Source organism: Halichoeres trimaculatus, unplaced genomic scaffold (genome assembly GCF_033239565.1).
Source record: "Halichoeres trimaculatus isolate MK-OKI-2021-1 unplaced genomic scaffold, fHalTri1.1 fHalTri1_scaffold_2, whole genome shotgun sequence".
Taxonomy (NCBI): Eukaryota; Metazoa; Chordata; class Actinopteri; order Labriformes; family Labridae; genus Halichoeres; species Halichoeres trimaculatus.
In genome coordinates this window covers 3,297,726-3,315,419 of record NW_027437180.1, presented here as the reverse complement: position 1 = coordinate 3,315,419, position 17,694 = coordinate 3,297,726, and the positions used below count along the sequence as shown (strand labels likewise).

At 42.1% G+C, this 17,694-nt stretch overlaps 1 protein-coding gene across 1 annotated transcript in view; it reads left to right on the top strand.

The window, feature by feature from the left end:
* Positions 1-17,694, top strand: part of glra3 (glycine receptor, alpha 3) — a 136,461-nt gene that overhangs the window by 57,956 nt on the left and 60,811 nt on the right. The window contains exons 2-3 of the mRNA XM_074690985.1: positions 5,244-5,374; positions 5,491-5,558. Of these exons, the coding sequence (XP_074547086.1) occupies positions 5,244-5,374; positions 5,491-5,558 (199 nt within the window). The remainder of the gene's footprint in view (positions 1-5,243; positions 5,375-5,490; positions 5,559-17,694) is intronic.

Here is a 17,694-nt window from a genome sequence, read left to right as displayed (position 1 = left end):
GTAAATATACTGTAAAAATCACCAGGTAAGTGGTCCATGCCATGGACCACTTACCTGGAGCACAAACAGCTAGTTCATGCCATGTGGAGCACAGGCAGCCAGCCAGTCCATGCCATGTGGAGCTCAGACAGCCAGTCTGTGCCATTTAGAACCCAGACAGCCAGTGCCCCCTGCTGTGTAACATCTCATTGCTCAGCAGGGTCTCACATCGACTGCGTTCCCTCCTCACTTACGGTTTCAAAACACTGTCACAACAAAAATTACTTAACCGTTGAATAACAGTAAAACACTGGCCGCAGGGTGTTCAATACGTTGTCATTATTTAACACAGAAATTTTTCACAGTGTTGCATTTAAACAGGATTTTACCATTGAATTTTCCTCATAAATTTACAGGAATGTGTTACCTGTGTACAATCCTCTAAACCTCACCCTGCTCTGTTTACATGTGGCTGCAATGATCAGTGACGTCCTATGTCACTCAGATTATGCTCGAGGCTGATGGTTAATCCCCCTCCCTTCAGGACAGAGCCCCTCTATCAACCCTTTTCCTCTCCTCCTCCTGAAACCTGTGGTGAAGTGTTTTCCTGCTCTTAATAAGGAAACTTGAAGCCTGATGGCATTCAACTCCTCCTCTGTGGATCAACAGTCTGAATCTGTCCTTCACATGTTTGGGTGACAGTAAAAAGAGTAGATCCTGAAAAGCACGAGCTTTGTTCTGTCTAAATGTAACAACCGTTTGTTTGAAAAAGTGCATCACACCTGCTTTAAAAGTCAATGTTCCTTTTTTTATGAGCAATATAGGGCTCTGAAAGAAAGACCTCCTTGGTGGTTTTGTGGTGCTTTCATTGGGTTCCAGAGTGGGGTTCAGGGGCACACCAGTTACCGACTGAGTAACAAGTTTTGGGGAAAAAGGCACGGACTTGTCCTGACATGGTCACATTCAGCTGGATCGTCCATCAGCTCCTTTAAAAAATAAAGATGCTAGGAACAGTGTTCACTAGAGGCTTTCAGACTTTGTGCTTCTAGACTAATTCTTGATGTCATCTCTTCTTTTAAAGTGTATGGCAGCACACTGTGACATGGTTAGACAAACACAGCCATTGCTCCTCTTGTTTAACGCTCGTCCTCTCGTCATTGAACTGGACTTCCTCCGAGCTTGGAATGTCCCTGCTCCAGCTGGGGCTGCTCAACTCCCACCGCTCATAGGAAATGAATGAGATCTGGCCTGTTTGTCTCCAGCAGTCACCACCACTGTGAGTTCATGTTCAGAGGAGGTTAAATGAGTAATGTGGCTCGTGGTCAGCACCCTGATTCAAATCTGAGGACTGTGTGAGGTCAGATCCTGCCGGGGAAAACAGAAGCTTCCTCCAAATGCCAAAGTAAAGGTTGATGATCCTGAAACTACACTTGCATGTGCTGCCCCCTCATGTGTGTATGTGTGTGTGTGTGTGTGTGTGTGTGTGTGTGCGTGTGTGTTTAGCAGTCCGGCTCTTAGACTGAGTTATTTTTGGAAATGTTCCTTCTTGTCCCGACAGGCAAACACAGAGACATGAGTGCAGTTTCAGGATCATTAGGCTGTGATGTAGCATTAAAAAGCTACTATCCAGACCAGACACACAGACGCACACTCACACAAACACACACACAGGCCACAGTGTCTGTACAAATGTCAGTGGGACTTACGGCCAGTGATGTGGGCAGTAAAATGATCTGCATAATGAAACTGTTTTATCGTAACCAGCTGAGCAAATGTTCATGAGGCTGGACATCATCAGGCGGAAGTGGCTCAGTCCAGACTTGGCTTGGTAACCAGAGTCGCTGGTTTAAATCCTGGCATGGACTACGATTTGGAATTGGGCTGATAGCTGGAGGGGTGTTGGCATAATTTCCTGAGCACTGTTGAGGTTACCTTGAGCAAGGCACCAAACCTCCAAATGCTCACTCTGCACTCTCCACCCGTGCATGTCTCTGTGCAAAGTGCTGCTTGCGCCTGTGTGTGTGTGTCTGTCTGTATGTATGGCATTACTCAGAGTGAACATCCCTCCCCTTAAGGGGAGTAACAAAGTATAAAATCTTCACCACATTAATGAAACACACACTGATCATGAGGAGTGTATGTGACGGGGCGACACACTCCCCATCAGCGGTGATGGTGTTAATGAGTGTTTCTGTATGAACATCAGTGATTCATGCCTGAGCTGATAAATCAGTTCATCTGAAGGAACAGGCTTTGACCGTCACTGGAACCGTGGTCTCATCATTGTGGACGTGTTGATTCCTGGTTGAGGCTGCAAAGTGATGCAGTGGTTAGTAGAGGTGTTTGATCACGATTACCTAGGTCCTGATTCAATTACAAGGGGTGTAATCAAATGGTCAATTCACGAAACGATACGGAATAGAGCTCACGATACGAAATAAAGAGTATAGAAAATCCCAAACGGGGATATTGTGCAAAAATCTTATTTTCTTGATTTTCTTTCACATCAACAATCAATATTGCTTTATCAGTAAATAAATGCTCTTTGAAAAAAACAAAATTTTAGTTTTTTTCCCTTAATAACACTTCAGTGCAAATACAAAAATAAAATCTCAATAAAAAGTGCTTTGTTGTTGTAACAATCAGGATAAGTACATTCTTGAATGAAAAGGAACTTTAACTCTCACTCTCTCATACATTTCTGGAACCACTGTTTTACTGAAGTGTATCCGTGATGGGGGTTGATATTTTGGCTCCAGTGTGCGGATCAACTGTCGAAATTCAGCGTCATCGACAACAGAAAAGGGCTGCGCATCGTTGGCTATAAAAAAGTCTGTACTCTGTGTAACGTCTGTTGCTCGCTTACTAGCAGCTAGCAGTGGTGCAGGGAATGCTTTCTGTAGAGTCATTTGGTCTTTTGCTTGTTGTTGTTTTTTTCGTGTAGCTTCCAGTCTTCCAGCTTCTCTTTGTGACGCCGTTGTAAGTGGTACATCATGATAGTTGTACTCGCTGTAGTGAACGGCGAACTGTAGCGGCATATTTTGCACATGGTTGTTTTGCCCACAATCTTCTCACTGTTCTCCCGTCTTTTACATGGGAAGCCAAAAAAAGGGCCACACAACTGATTTATTCGACGAAGGAGCATCAGCTAATTCCTCCACATCTTCCTCCATTTTGAAGCAAATGTCAGGCTACGGTAGGCGTAGACATACATACCGGCACAGACAAACATACACGCACGCACGCACGCACGCACGCACGCACGCACGCACGCACACACACACACACACACACACACACACACATTTGAATGTCCACATTTGAAGGTTTTTTTCCTGTAGAATAAAAATACAGGCTTGGAGCCGTGTGTTCACACCTGTGTAATGCGTCTTATCTTCACGACAACTGAACTTAAATAGTGAAACATATTGTAGCTTTACTAACTTAAATATTGCAGAACCATAGACTGTTTATAACATGGACGTAGTCTCCTCAACATCAATGAAGCCAATCCACAGACACAGCCACATTGGATATGACGCCAGCTTTTAGCTTCCTGTGTAACAGCTACAGGGCGCCCATCGGTCACATGAGCTGAGCTGATCCTCTGATTGGACAATCAAACAGTCCTAATATCTTCTAAACCGCAAAGTTAGAAAAAAAAATCACCACTGTACAGTGTGATAGAAAAATCAGCGTTTTACGCCAAGCTGTTTTTGAAACCAGGCTGTAAATATGCTTTTAATGCTGTAAAAGTCTGTTTTTATGTCGGGGTGGGTACATGACTTCTGGTCTTTCTGCAGCCAGCCTCAAGCAGATTCTCAATGAACAGCAACTTTTAGCACTTCCTCTTTGGCTTCATTTTTCTAAACAGGATGTTGTCCCTTGTGCAGAACACAGAAATGAAAAATGGATCTAAACACACTGGTGACGTGCAAGACCACAAATGCAATAACAGACACTGACACACAGACACTGACAGCCAGTCCATGACATGTGGAGCACAGACAGCTGGTCTGTGCCATGTGGAGCTCAGACAGCCAGTCTGTGCCCTTTAGAACACAGACAGCATGCGTCCCCTGCAGTGTAGCATGTCATTGTTCAGCAGGGTCTCATATCGACTGCGTTCCCTCCTCACTCACGGTTTCAAAAAAAAAAAAACAATAAAAAGATTTACTTTGCTGATGAATAACCATCAAACACTGGCCACAGGGTTTCCAATACTTTGTCGTTATTTAACACAAAAATTATTTACAGTGTTGTATTTAAACAGAATTTAGCCATTGAAATTTCAGTCCAAACATTCCTTATATCTTCTAAATCCCAGAGTTAGAAAAAAAAATCACCCCCTCAGCATTTCAGACCCAAGCTGTTTTTTTTTAACCAGGCTGTAACTGTGTTTTTAAAACTTTTTGTTTTTATGGCTGGGTGTGTACGTGAGTTCTGGTCTTTCTGCATCCAGCGTCAAGCAGATTCTCAATGAGCAGCTACTTTTAGCACTTCCTCTTTGGCTTCATGACATTCAACAGGATGTTGTCCCTTGTGCAGAACACAGAAATGAAAAACAGTGAAGCAGTATTTCCTTGGTGAGTGAAATACGCTCCACGTTGTTTTAGGATGTAATTGAATTTAAAAAATTTAATAACTGATTCATACATGTCCATAATATAATTGTGATTAACCAATAATTGATTTTTCACAATCCTTAGTGTAAGTGAGAAGATCCCAGGTTCAAATCCCTGGCCAGACAGAAGGCTCTTAGTGTGGAGTTGTGGGTACTTGTACTACTCCAGGAACTAAGTGGTTCCTGTGACCTATTGTTGTCTGCTTGTCCACTGGGGCTCAAAGTCCTGTGAAAATTCAAAAGATACAAAGATTTTACACTTAAAACAAAGCAAAGCAGAAGAAAATGTTGGACATCTAAAGAACCTACGATGAGGAGACAGAGACAAGCTCAAAGTTTCATCTGTAAGGTTGACCCCAGTCAGTCACGGTTGCATGATTTCATTTTTAGCTAAAACACCAGTATGGTTGTGATGTAGATCACTACAGACCTGTTCAAGTCTTGTAGCCTCTGGTTTGGTACAAACTAGACAACGCTTGGACATTTCCAGGAAATCATCCCTGCAGGGTGTGTGGAGCCAGCAATTTAGAAACACCAGAGCTGTCATAAAGCATCAGGGACTCTGTGTGTGTGGTTTTGTCTCTGCTTTGCTGTGGAAATGTCTCTGATGGTTACGTGTGTTTGTGTTTTCCACTGACAGTGTGAGCCAGTGTAAAGAGATGGACAGTGCTGCCAGAGCGCGACAGGCTCCGATGTCTCCGTCTGATTTTCTAGACAAGCTGATGGGAAGGACGTCTGGATATGACGCCAGGATACGACCCAACTTTAAAGGTACTGAAATCACTCTCTGTGTGTCACCAGAGCCACGGTAAACTTCACATTAAGCACATGAACACCAGACAGACACAGTGCACACACTAAGGTCCGTCATTTCCCTGTGTCTGCAGGTCCTCCTGTCAACGTGTCCTGCAACATTTTCATCAACAGCTTCGGCTCCATCGCTGAAACCACCATGGTGAGTAACAGAGACTGCAGTGGGTGTTACAGCGCCAGAATTTTAACATGAAGCTCTTTCCAGCACAAAAGGTTCAGTTTTAAAATCTTAAGGCCATCGACTTCTGTGGGGAAACAAGGAGTGTGACAATATATGGATGTGGTGAATTGAACCTCACAATGGATTATCAATGCGCTCTTGCCAGGTAGTTTTTTATTATTAGTGTTATAAAAATATAGCCTCTATGAACGTCTTTCATCCTTCCTTGGTGAGTTGAGTCACTATTTAAAATCACCCTGGAAAGGTGAAGTGTAGATCCAGTTTTGGGCCCCAGTTACACAACAGCGTTTCACCCAAAAATGCAAAAACGCAGAGAGAAGAATCTGTGTTTACACTGAGGGACTGAAAACACTGTAGTAAGCATGCCAGGCCTGTAGTTGGCGCTATAGCTGTCTTGTCCAGAAGCAGCTTTTGGAAGATCTCCACTGAAGTAGAACTGAGCCAATCATCTGGTGTATTGGTGAATGCTAAGAGCAGAAGTGGACTGTTTTGTTAAAGACATTTAGCAGATTCAGCAGCACAAGCACAACACGGTAGTCCACAATGATTGTAACAACGGTACTGTTGGGGAATAATGTCAGCTTTTCCATTAAAAACTCCAGCTTGCTGTTTACACAGCAATGGTGGCTGTTTTAGAAAAAATGCACTCTAGAGGTTGTTTGCATTTTAGTTCGGCTAAAATGCTATTTCCATGTAAACGAGAGGGTGACACACAAAAATGCTTTTGCGTTTTATCCTAAACACGTAAACGGCCTCTTTTAGTGTGGACAGAACAAAGCTGGGTAAGGACTTTGCAGTGTGTAAGAAGATTCTCACAAAACACGACAAACATCCACAGCCACTTGGTTTGCCACCACCCTTGGAGGCAAACATAGTTAAATAATACTGAAAAATATAAACAATTAATCTGTTTTTGTTTCACGTCATATAAACAAATTTATGCAGATCTCTGTCTAACACGAGTCTGGTTCTGTCTGAGGTTTCTGCCTGTTAAAGGGAAGTTTTTCCTTGCCATTCTAACTTGCTAAATGCTGCAAAGTCCTGTACTCATGGTGGTTAAGATGAGATAAGGCCCCTGTCTTCATGTTGGGTTTCTGTTGATAAAATTTTATCAACATTTACTGGTCTAGACCTGTTTATGTTTCTAGAAAGTGTCCTGAGATAACATTTGTTATGATTTGGCTCTATACAAATAAAGACTGATTGATTAATTGATTGATGTATCATAGCTTATTAAGAGTAATTAATGAATAATTGCATTATCAACATACTGAGATATTGTCATGACTGTGAGCCATGTATCACTTGTTATATCGTGAGATATCCCAGGATTCCCAGACGTCAGGTAAAGAGTGGGTTGTTCTGTCTCTGGGTGGGGGGTGAGTCTTGGGAAGTCCAGTATCTCAGGGTCTGGTCAGGATAGAGGTGGAAATAGATTGTGAAACTGATGAGCTGATTGTCCTATGTGATGAAGCAAGTAAGTAGATTTATTTGCAAAGTACTTTTGAGAGAAAGCTCACAAAGTGCTTCACAGGATTAAAACAACAATTAAAACCACAGGCAAAATAACATGCAACAAACAAGAAAAACACTTTCAGACATGTTTTCATGAAGTGTGGAACAGTTAAAAGGTTGCGACCCACAGACCTGAGTGTCCTGCCAGGAGTGTACGCCTGAAGCAGCTCAGAAAGTTAGTTGAGCTCTGTAAGTTGGAACAAACACTTTAAACTGGATCCTGACCAGAAGCCAGCGTGGAGATGCCAGGACCGGGGTAATATGTGGGTGTTTAGATGCTTCAGTTAAAAGCCTAGCGGCGGCATTCTGAACAAGTTGGAGCCAATAAATAGAGGTTCTGTTGAGACACAGAAAAAGCGAGTTACAATGATCTAGCCGTGGTGATGCAAAGAAATGAATAATCTTTTCTAGTTCTGAATAAGATACAATAGCTCTCAGTTTTACAGTGTTCCTTGCAGACCAATATCAGATTTTTTCAGTGGGAGTCCGTTTATTTGTGTTTTTGGTCAAGTAAAAAATGGCCCCGTCTGAGTGCAGAGGAAACCGGCAGAGGAGCAGGGAGGGGGTGTTTGGTGTGTGCACCCTGGGCTGCTGCACAAAAACACTGCTTAAGGGGTCATTTCTGCCCTAAACCTTGTGATAGGACCCAACTTGTTCCATCCTGGAGTATCACTTTAAGGCCAGCAGCAACAGAGAAATTTCTACCAGGAAGATGGAAGACAACAGACTTGAAGAGACAGTTGCGCTTTTTATTCCATCCCTGTTACAACCTTCACCGATAGTCATGAGCTTTTGGCTCTCAACAAAGATCGAGGCCATAGATACAAGCAGCTGAAATGAGTTTCCTCTGGAGGGAGTCTGGGCTCAGACAGCTCAGACTGAGAGAGGTTCAGGAGCTCAGAGTGGTGCCACTGCTCCTTTGTAATGACTCTGTTGAGGTGGTTCGAGCATTTGAAAAGGACTCCTCCTGGCCGTCTCTTTGAGAGGTGTTCTAGGCATGTCCACCTGAGAGAAGGTCCTGGGTTAGACCTTTGTATTTCATCCTTCCTGACATGGAACGGTCTTGGGATCCCCCCTGGGGGAGCTGGAAAACGCTCAGGAGAGGAGAGTCTTAGCTGATCACTGTGGACTGCCCCCATGACCTGACTCCAGACAAGCAGCAGAGATGATGGACGGATGAAGGACAATTATCCACTGTTCATTTTTAACCTGAGGTGATCCAGAATCTGAGCTGCAGCACAGTTCCCCTCTTGCCAGACTAAATTTGTCATTGGTCAGACATAAAATATGAACGTCTGATGAGCAGTAGAGGTGAAAGTTTAAAGCTAGACAAGCTGTACTCTGCAGAAAGCTCTTTGCAGCTTGTTTGAGACAAACTTATATTTTAAATACGATGCTTCTTCTTTCTCGACAGGAGCCGAAGCCTGTCAAGGATTAAATAAGTAAAGTGATTTCAGAGTTTGTGTTGAAGGCTTAATACTCAGGGTCATGCTCGGTGCTCAGGCAGGATGCTGTCATGCATTAGTCAGGTCAGGCATCATTAAATCTGGATGTAGACCTCAGAGCACAGGTTTAAAGAGTTACTTCACTTTTCTTTAATCACTGCAAACGGCAGAGATTCCTCCTTGTGTGGAGAAACGCAGAGTTCAGGGGTCTGTCTCTGTATGTCAGAGCAGTGAGTGGGCAGGTGGAAATCTCTAACATGACTCTGAGACATCACGTTTTGACTGTTCATTGATGTTTCAAGAAACTGCTTTTTCCTCTCTCCAAAATAAACGGACACTACCAGAGCGGCTCCAGCCTCCAGACTTGATCCAGATGCTATAATACGTAAAGTAAAAGGGACACAAAACACTTACCGTAAGGCCATAAGGCGCACCTAAAAGCCTTCAGTTTTCTCAAAAGCTGACAATGCACCTTATAATCCGATGTGCCTTATATATGGATCGATATTGATTAATCATGGCTACTGTAGTAAGAGGGCGTTGTCGGAATAACAGCGGTAAGCAGTAAGAACCTGTAAAGAGGAATTCTGCTCAGTGCTAACATTAGCTCACAGACTGGCCTGGGCTTCTTCTCTTGTTTATTGTTAGAGCAATACAGCGCCCCCCAAAGGTCTGGCATTTGAACTGATCTCTGGAAACGGCTTTTGTGGATGTCTGAAACGGCTTCGTCTTTAAAGCGCACTTTTTTTGAAAACGGCACAGAAAATAGTTGGATAGGAAAATGTGCGGCTCCATGTGGATGTAGCCTGAGTTTGACTGACTTATTGACTGTTTTGTTGACATTCCCTTTAGCGCAGCTCCATCTAGTGGATGCATAACGCAACCCCAGCCACTACTATAGCTTCCACTCTATGCGCCTTATAATGCGGTGAGCCCTATGTATGAAAACAGTTTTCAAATAGGCCAGTCATTGAAGGTGCGCCCTATATTCCGAAGCGCCTTGTAGTGCGGAAAATACAGTAGACAAGTCCTCACTCATGCAGCAGCTCCTCCCTGAGCGCCGGCCATTGGTCCCATGCCCAAGCACGCTTCAACCCTAAAGTCCAGTTTGTTTGGCCAATGTGACTGCAAGTATGCCGTGCTCAGACACAATTCACTTCTCTGCTTTAGCACGCTTCAGAATGGTGAGCTTTTTAGCACGGTACACATCATTCACAAGCAGCTCGTATGATCCATGGTGTAAGCTGCTTTATAGTTTTAAAATCATTTGAGGTGCACCCAGGATCATCCTTCACCGTCTGGTGTATTTTGCGCTCTTATATTATCTTATAAATATTATCTGGCTCTTTTAATATTCAAAAGGTAAATGAATAAAAAGCATCTTGGCATTGACCAAACATTGTTTCCCCCGCCATGATGTTATGACATCATGTCGGTGAATCTGGCACCAAGTTTCTGTGTTGTTGTTCTTATTTTAGAATGGAGCATGACCTCACCTTAGAATCTGAGACCATCTGAGGAGCCCCTCCTCTGACTTGGCAAACAGCCAATCAGAGACTTGAATTTTCAGGCTGCTGAGGTAGTGAGGAGCAGCCTGAAACTGGCCCATCTAAAACTACAGATGACTGAAGATCACCATGTTTGGAAGAACAGTCATGGAAAAAACAATTAGACCACCTTTTTTTAAAAAAAAAATCTCGTTAATTTTAATGCCTGGTACAACTAAAGGTACATTACATGGAAAAATATGATGATAACAAAATTAGCTCATAAGAGTTTAATATAAGGGCTGATACCATTTTCCATGGTCTTCTTGATAATGACTGAAATCACTGAGGTTCTTACATTAATAGCTATGGGATTGTTATGCCAAAAACAGAGCTTTCAGGCTGTCCATGTTCTTTCTGTATGTTATAGTCACATTAAACACACAGGAGTTAGTACCTGACTGTAAAACCATTGATTTTGATGACTGCAGCCATGAGTCTTGACATGCTCTCCACCAGCTTCTGACACTGTTCAGCTGTCACAGCAGCCCATTCCTGCTGCAAACATTCAAACAGATCTGCTTTGTTTTGGGGCTTGTGGTTCTCCATTTGGAGTTTGATGATGTTCACAGGTTTTCAGTTGGATTAAGATCTTGAGATTGAGCTGGTCAAGGCAGGGTTCGAATGTTCAGGTTCTCCATCCAGGCTTTAACTGACCTTACCGTGTGACAAGAGGCATTGTCTTGTCGGAAAATCCAGTCATTAGAGTCAGGAGAGAGTTTTCCAGCTGATGGAAGAAGACTGTTTTCAAGAATAGCACTATATTTGACTTGGTTCATTCGCCCTTCACTCAGTTTCATTTGTCCTGTTCCACCCAGACTGAAACAACCCCAGACCATCACTGATCCACCTCATGTTTTACTGTAGGGGTCAGACAGTCTAGTCTGTAGGTTCCTCCAGGTCTCCTCATGACCAAGAAGTTGGCTGGAGTAGACATCAACTCCAAACTGGATCCATCTCTGAAGAGAACCTTCACCCAATCATCAACAGTCCAATCCTTGTGATCCCTCATAAAGAGTAACTGGGTCTTCCTCTGCTGTCCTCTACTGTCCTTGCTGAACAAGTGACATTTCTCCACAGTGCCCACTCATTTTTAAGGTTCCTAGAGGTCTGATGATGATTCCTGACACAGGAACAGATGAGTGCTTGGCCATCTTGTGGGGTAGAAAGACGTTTCCTGCCTTGACCAGCTCGCAGTTTGGTGGTACCATGTTCAGCTTGTTTTTTCTTAGTAGATGAACGGCTGTCTTGGAGATGTTTGGTTTTGTTGGCTGCCTTTGTGGCTTCACATAAGTCTTTTGTTTTAGGCATAATGTGAGAGCTGACAACTTCTGAGATGTGCTACGGCTTGAATGTAAGCAGGAAACTCTTGGCCTTTGCATGTGCAGAGCTGCTCATGGCATGAAACAGCCTCTCATATATCCTGGGAATACAAGAAAGCTTAACCATGTCAAATTGAACAGAAAATGTTATGTAATCAGCTGTTTTTTTGCATGTTCATTTTATTCTTCAGGTAATATACCTTTAGTGGTATCAAGCATTAAAATGATTGAGGAATTGAAGAAACAAATGTGGTCTAAAACATGTTTTCCATGCACTCTGATACTGATGTTTCCTCCAGCATGTAAAGGGTTAAAGTGGAATAGTGGCTTTACTGGTGCCACCTCTGACTTCATCCTGTTTGTTTCAACCAGGGAAAGCTGCTGGGCCTCTCTGAGTAACTGCAGCGGGTGTTATCACCTCATCATCACGGGTTGTTGGGTAATATTGTCTCTGTGAGCCGTGAGCGCCAATAATCTGAAACAGGGGAGAAAATGCGCGGACGGCAGACGGGATGACACAGTGATGAGTGGAGATAATGATGGATAGAGGCAGACAGGGACAGAAATCAGAGGAGACAGACAGGCAGACAGGAATAGCAGATGTGCAGTGAAGACGTTTAGTGAGTCTGACAGCAAATACTTTAAAGTGACGTAGAGTCAGCTCGAGCTGTACTCAGGCTGGATTTGTACATTGATAATATGTATACACACGCACATGTACACACACTGGGACCTGTGGTTTGCAGGGGTCACTGCATGCTTGGTTAAATTCTAAACCAAAGCTCTGGGTGAGGCTCTTCAGATCAGAGTTCAGGCAGCATTTGATCAATATTTAAAAAAAGAAACACGTTAAAGTCTCAGTAGCCACGTATACATGGACCCAAATATTCTGCTTGCATTCGGTTTATTTGCTCAAACGGAAAGAATTTAACCTTTGTATACACCTCATACTGAAAGAAAAGTGCCAAATCCAAATGGACATTTAAACGGTTTCACAGGGGTGGAATATTCCTTTCCCCAAACCGATTGAGGTATCATGTATCCACTCAAATGGAAAGTTGTCAGGGTGCGTTCTTTCAGCGCATGCTCAGATATGACGTAAGACGCAACTAGAGACGTTCCTCAACTTTAAAAATGGCGGCGAGCCGTCAGCACTGGACTGTTGCAGAAAGTTTGTTTTTGATCCAAACTTTGAAAGAAATGAACATAATTTCAAGACTGGACGGACAACAAACTCGCAATACAGAGTACTGCAACACCGTGATGAACAAACTGTCGTCCTCCAGCTTTGATAAATCTTGTGATGTTTATGTTTTTCTACTCATGCCCAATTGACTATTCTGTTTCATTATAGTGGCGCATGCAGACCAGAGATTGGAACATTCCTTTCCATGTATACAAGTGTTTTCGAAAAAGTCATTCAGAAAGACGAAAAACTCCTCATGTAACCGTGGCTAATGAGGGATCAGGTCAGCTGGAGTTGGTTCAGGAGGAAAAACAATGCTGGTTCTGCATCCCTACAAATAATCACAAGTAAAGAGCTGGTGTGCAGGTTCTGCAGAATGATGAAATGTGTCAAGCTGATTTAACACGGGTCACCAGAGTTTATGTGGCTGAAAATTCCATTCATTATTCAAGTTATCGGATTAAAAAGAAAAATTTTAGTTAAAGAGCAACTTTTTTTCAAATGACACTTGTTTTAAAAAAGTGAAAAATAAGTAGGCTTAGGGGATGAATTTTAGGTTCAATAAGGTCTGACTTGAGATGAGACATGACACTAGTAATCGGATGTATTCTTGATCAGATCTTGAGTCTCTGCAGTTTTCAGACTAAAACGATGATCCCTGCTGTTTTGGAGCACATTGGGCTTCAGCTGATATTTTATCCGTCATTGATCAGTGAGCTACATTCAGCAATCACCCAGCTTGTTCTGTGTTTTTATTTTACATCTTCTTCACTCTACAGCGCTGTGTTTACAGAATGAACTACAAGTTTACAGAGTAAATAATAATAATAACTATAAAATAACTAAACAACTAGGAATGTAATGATACACTTAACCCATGATTCAAAACGATCTCTGATACCAGAGGCCTATGGCACAAAGCACGGTCAACTTTTCCGCGGTAACTCACATCTATCCAGGATTGAGTAACAGTGGCAATCAGGATAATTGATAGCACGACGCGAGTTATCAACATGGTAACTCAACCCAGGATTGACTGATCAAGAGCCGTGACCGCCCACGTAAAAGAGGAGGGCTCAGAGGCAGCTGACCAATCACAATCATGAGCGACTAAGAAAGCTCCGTACTTCACTGCTGAAGAGCAGCGGCTGATAATGCAGCAATACAAGGAGGAGAGAAGCAATAACTCAGTAAGGGGGAACACGGTAGCAGCGGCCAACTGCAGGCAAAATGCATGGCAACGCATAGCGGACTGTGTAAATGTTACTCATCAGTGACTCAGCATGATAGTGATCACACTTCTAAATCTCATAAAATAATAAATGCTACTGTGCAAATGAATTGTGTGTATTCTAATTATCATGTCATTCTCCCAGATGTAATCCTTCTGGAGTCAGAAGATCATGGAGCAGATAAAAAACAAATGCAAGAGCATCATCATGTCTGATAAGTCTGTTTCAAGCAGTGGTGATTGCTCTAAGACTACAAGGGAAGCTCAGCTTCCCCTAAAATGTCCCCAAAAAAGTGGTGATATGTTCTGCTCTGTGTACATTTCATTGACAAAATATGCGCTAGAATTCCTTCATCTTTTGTTCAGAATCAGATCACAGGTAACTGGCTCCACCTCCTTCTCATTCATCCTGGGAACGCTATGAATTCGTCCCTAAGTTACGTGAGGGAAGCAGCCACTTGATGCACAACGTGGGAGGCCGTAAACTTGCTCAGCCTCTCCGCATCCCCGACAGAGCACATGTAGCTGCCGAGGCAAAGAATCGCAGGGCGATGCACAATGTCTGTGGGACAGTCAGTGCACCGCTCCTGCGGGTTGCACGGGCAATGTACGGCTCTAATATTTCACAGGGGTAGAGTAGTCCGGGCCGTCAAAACCTATACCCCTCATACAGTGAATCCTCGCTTTGATCGAGTGGATCTGATCGATCTTTAAACACCCTTTCTCTTCGTAAAGCTCTTCCTACAACTTGTGCGCCTCTGTCCACCGGGTTTGAGAGAAAAGGGCAGGCCATCGTTTCTGATTGGCCAGTGGGAGGGGCTTTTTATAGGATCAGATTCAACCTCCAACTGATCCTGCTCCAGAGCAGGATAGACGTTCAGAGTAGGTCACCATGGTGATCTACTCTGATAAAAAAGGATCAGGCTTCGTGCTATCGGTAATCGAGAGTTAACCCTGAAATTATCTCACTAAGACACTAATCCTGCTTCGTGATATAGGCCTCAGGTCAACGATCTTATTTTTGTTTGTTTGTTTGTTTTTAACAGAACGAGCTTGCTGACAAAATACAACTGATTTTTTTATTATTATTATTCCTCCGACTGCAAAACACAAACCATGCAATGAAAATCAAAAATTCTATAACACAAGCACACACTCACACACACATATGAATAAATCTACATGTATAAAAATTAAGAAATATACTTTATTTACAAATCAAAGAGAATCCCTGTTTTTATCCATGAGATAGGGTAAACTGTGCAAAACAAAGTATTTCCCTTTCTTAAAAACACAAGTGAAATTATATTGTATCTTGAATAATTTCAAATACATTAAAGGAGAGACTTTTAAACAAATCTCACATCAAAATAACTAAATGAATAATAATAATCAAAATAAACAGTCTCAGGTTTTTTTTTAATAATTGATTAATTTATTAATATATTTATCTATTTATATATTTACTTATTTTTGTTGAGGAAAACAAGCATCAAGTATTATTTGACCTGATTCAAAACTTCATTTGTATTCATTTTTTATATCTTTTTTCATGTCATGTTTGATGATCTCAATCCTTTTTGTCCCAGCTTGGGACCAGTAGAAGTGACCCCGAAAGAGAAAAGCCTAGTTTTTTCTGGACTACAACTGTCACTTTTTTCAAAGCTTGGCTGGTCCAGAGACTTTCAGACAGATACGACTTATATATGAAATAAATGAAATGCTGTGTTACTTTCATGGACAAAGATTACTAAATTCATACAGGGGAAATACTGATGAGGAAATACTTCCACAGCCTGACAGCACTGCACACTGACACAGGCTCTGCATCTGCGCCTGGGACAGCCTGACAGCTCCTGGTGTTCAGCGCCCGATAAGAAATCAAAGTTCACTCGTGTCTTCTTCACTCTTTGTATGGTCACAGATATGAGGTGCTGTAGGGAAATTATTGCAACCTGAAAAGTAGTCCTAAAACCAGGTCATGAGCCTAGAAATAAATGTTACCATTCCTTGAGGAGGAAATTCCTGGACACTTGTTTTTAATCAAGATACTCAAGTTATATTATTAATTGTTTGAGCCCTAGTGGCTTTTACAGAAATACCCATGTCCCCTCTGTTAGGATAGAGATGTGGGGTTTATGACCTTTACTGCAGCCAGTCAGTAGGGGGCCACTAAATGTTTTGGCTTCTCAGCTATTAACAGGCAACTTTGCATAAAATCCATCCTACATAACGCGTCAAAAAGTATGGTGATAGTGATCCAGAATTATAAATATCATTCTGTCATGGCGTAAAAATATGTGTAAAAAGAGACAGACTTGTATACTTTTTTAAACTGGCACAGACTTGTTTTAGGGATTGTTCTTCCAGATCCTCAGCCTGGGTTTGAACCCTCCTGAAGTCCTGCTGATTGTCAGCTTTGATGGACTGACTGACAGAGCCGTGTGTTTCAGAGTGTCACAAATGATTGAAGGCGCTTTGTGATGCTCTGCTTCAGTCTCCGACTGCAGCGCGGCCGTTGGAGCGACCTGTTAGTGATCAGTGGAGCTGAAGTCAGACGGATGGAGAGCTGATGGCTGATTGAAGTGACGGGCTCTAAGTGCTTCCTGCACCACTGGGAGTTGTTCTGGCACATACGCCATTTGTATGTATCTGTGTGTGTGTGTGTGTGTGTGTGTGTGTGTGTGTGTGTGTGTGTGTGTGTGTGTGTGTGTGTGTGTGTGTCCCTGCTATCCATACGTCACGTGAACTTTCAGAAACACACAATATTGCTTTCATTTGGCTTTAATTATTTAGAAGATCATTATGCATCTTTTATGAAGGCTATGTATGCTTCTGTGTGTAAGTGTGTGTTGGGGTGGTGTTACTGTTAGATATCTGCACAGGTTTTACGAGTTGATCTTTTTACAGGAGGTTAGTCTTCTCTGACCTAGCTGAACAGGATAAATAACCAGTTTTGTCACAGTTATTTTGATTGATTACTTGATTTTAAAAGAAACTAGGTTAGATTACAAGTTACTTTATTATTTACATATGGCAGCAGGAAACAACACCCCTCACCGCCTCATGGAGCTGAACAATTTGGCAAATTATGATTTTTATGAATAAAATAGTTTATAGTTTATCTCATGTATATATATGTATATATATATATATATATATATATATATATATATATATATATATATATATATATATATATATATATATATATATATATATATATAACATCAGAAAGGAGAAAAATCTTATTGTATCTGCCCTTTGTGAGTTTACATGATTTTCTAACCCTAACCCTGAACAGTTTTTATAGCTGTTCTGTAAAAAATTAGGCTATTTATTTATTTATTTATTTAAAGAAAAAATAAACTTTTTGTTTGAGTCTAGTTTGGGTTATATCAGTTCACTTGTTTTAAAGCTGTAGTCATTCAGTTCTGTTTATATAAAAATAAATAAGCAACAATAAAAGATAATGGAGTGTGAGCTCACTTAATCCTCTATGCCCTGGTCGGGGCACCCCAGTCTAAAAAGCCTGGACACGCCCCTGCTTGTTGGTGCGGTACGTTCTATTTCTCTGCTCATCAACGGATGGATTTATACTGAGCAGGGTTCATCTCATGGAACCTACTGAGTGACATTGAAAGACAGGTCTCAACCTTCCCCCATGGTAAAAGTCAAACAACTTGTCAAGCATTTATAGAAGCAGTGCAGTACAAGGATCCTAATATTGTCATCTTCGGCTGACACAAACTCAAGGAGTGACAAAAAGTTCAGGAAACTGTGGTGGCTGACTCACCTGCAGTGTTCTTTGACAGTCTGTGTTGTAACCTATCCAACTTCTTGCTGGTGAA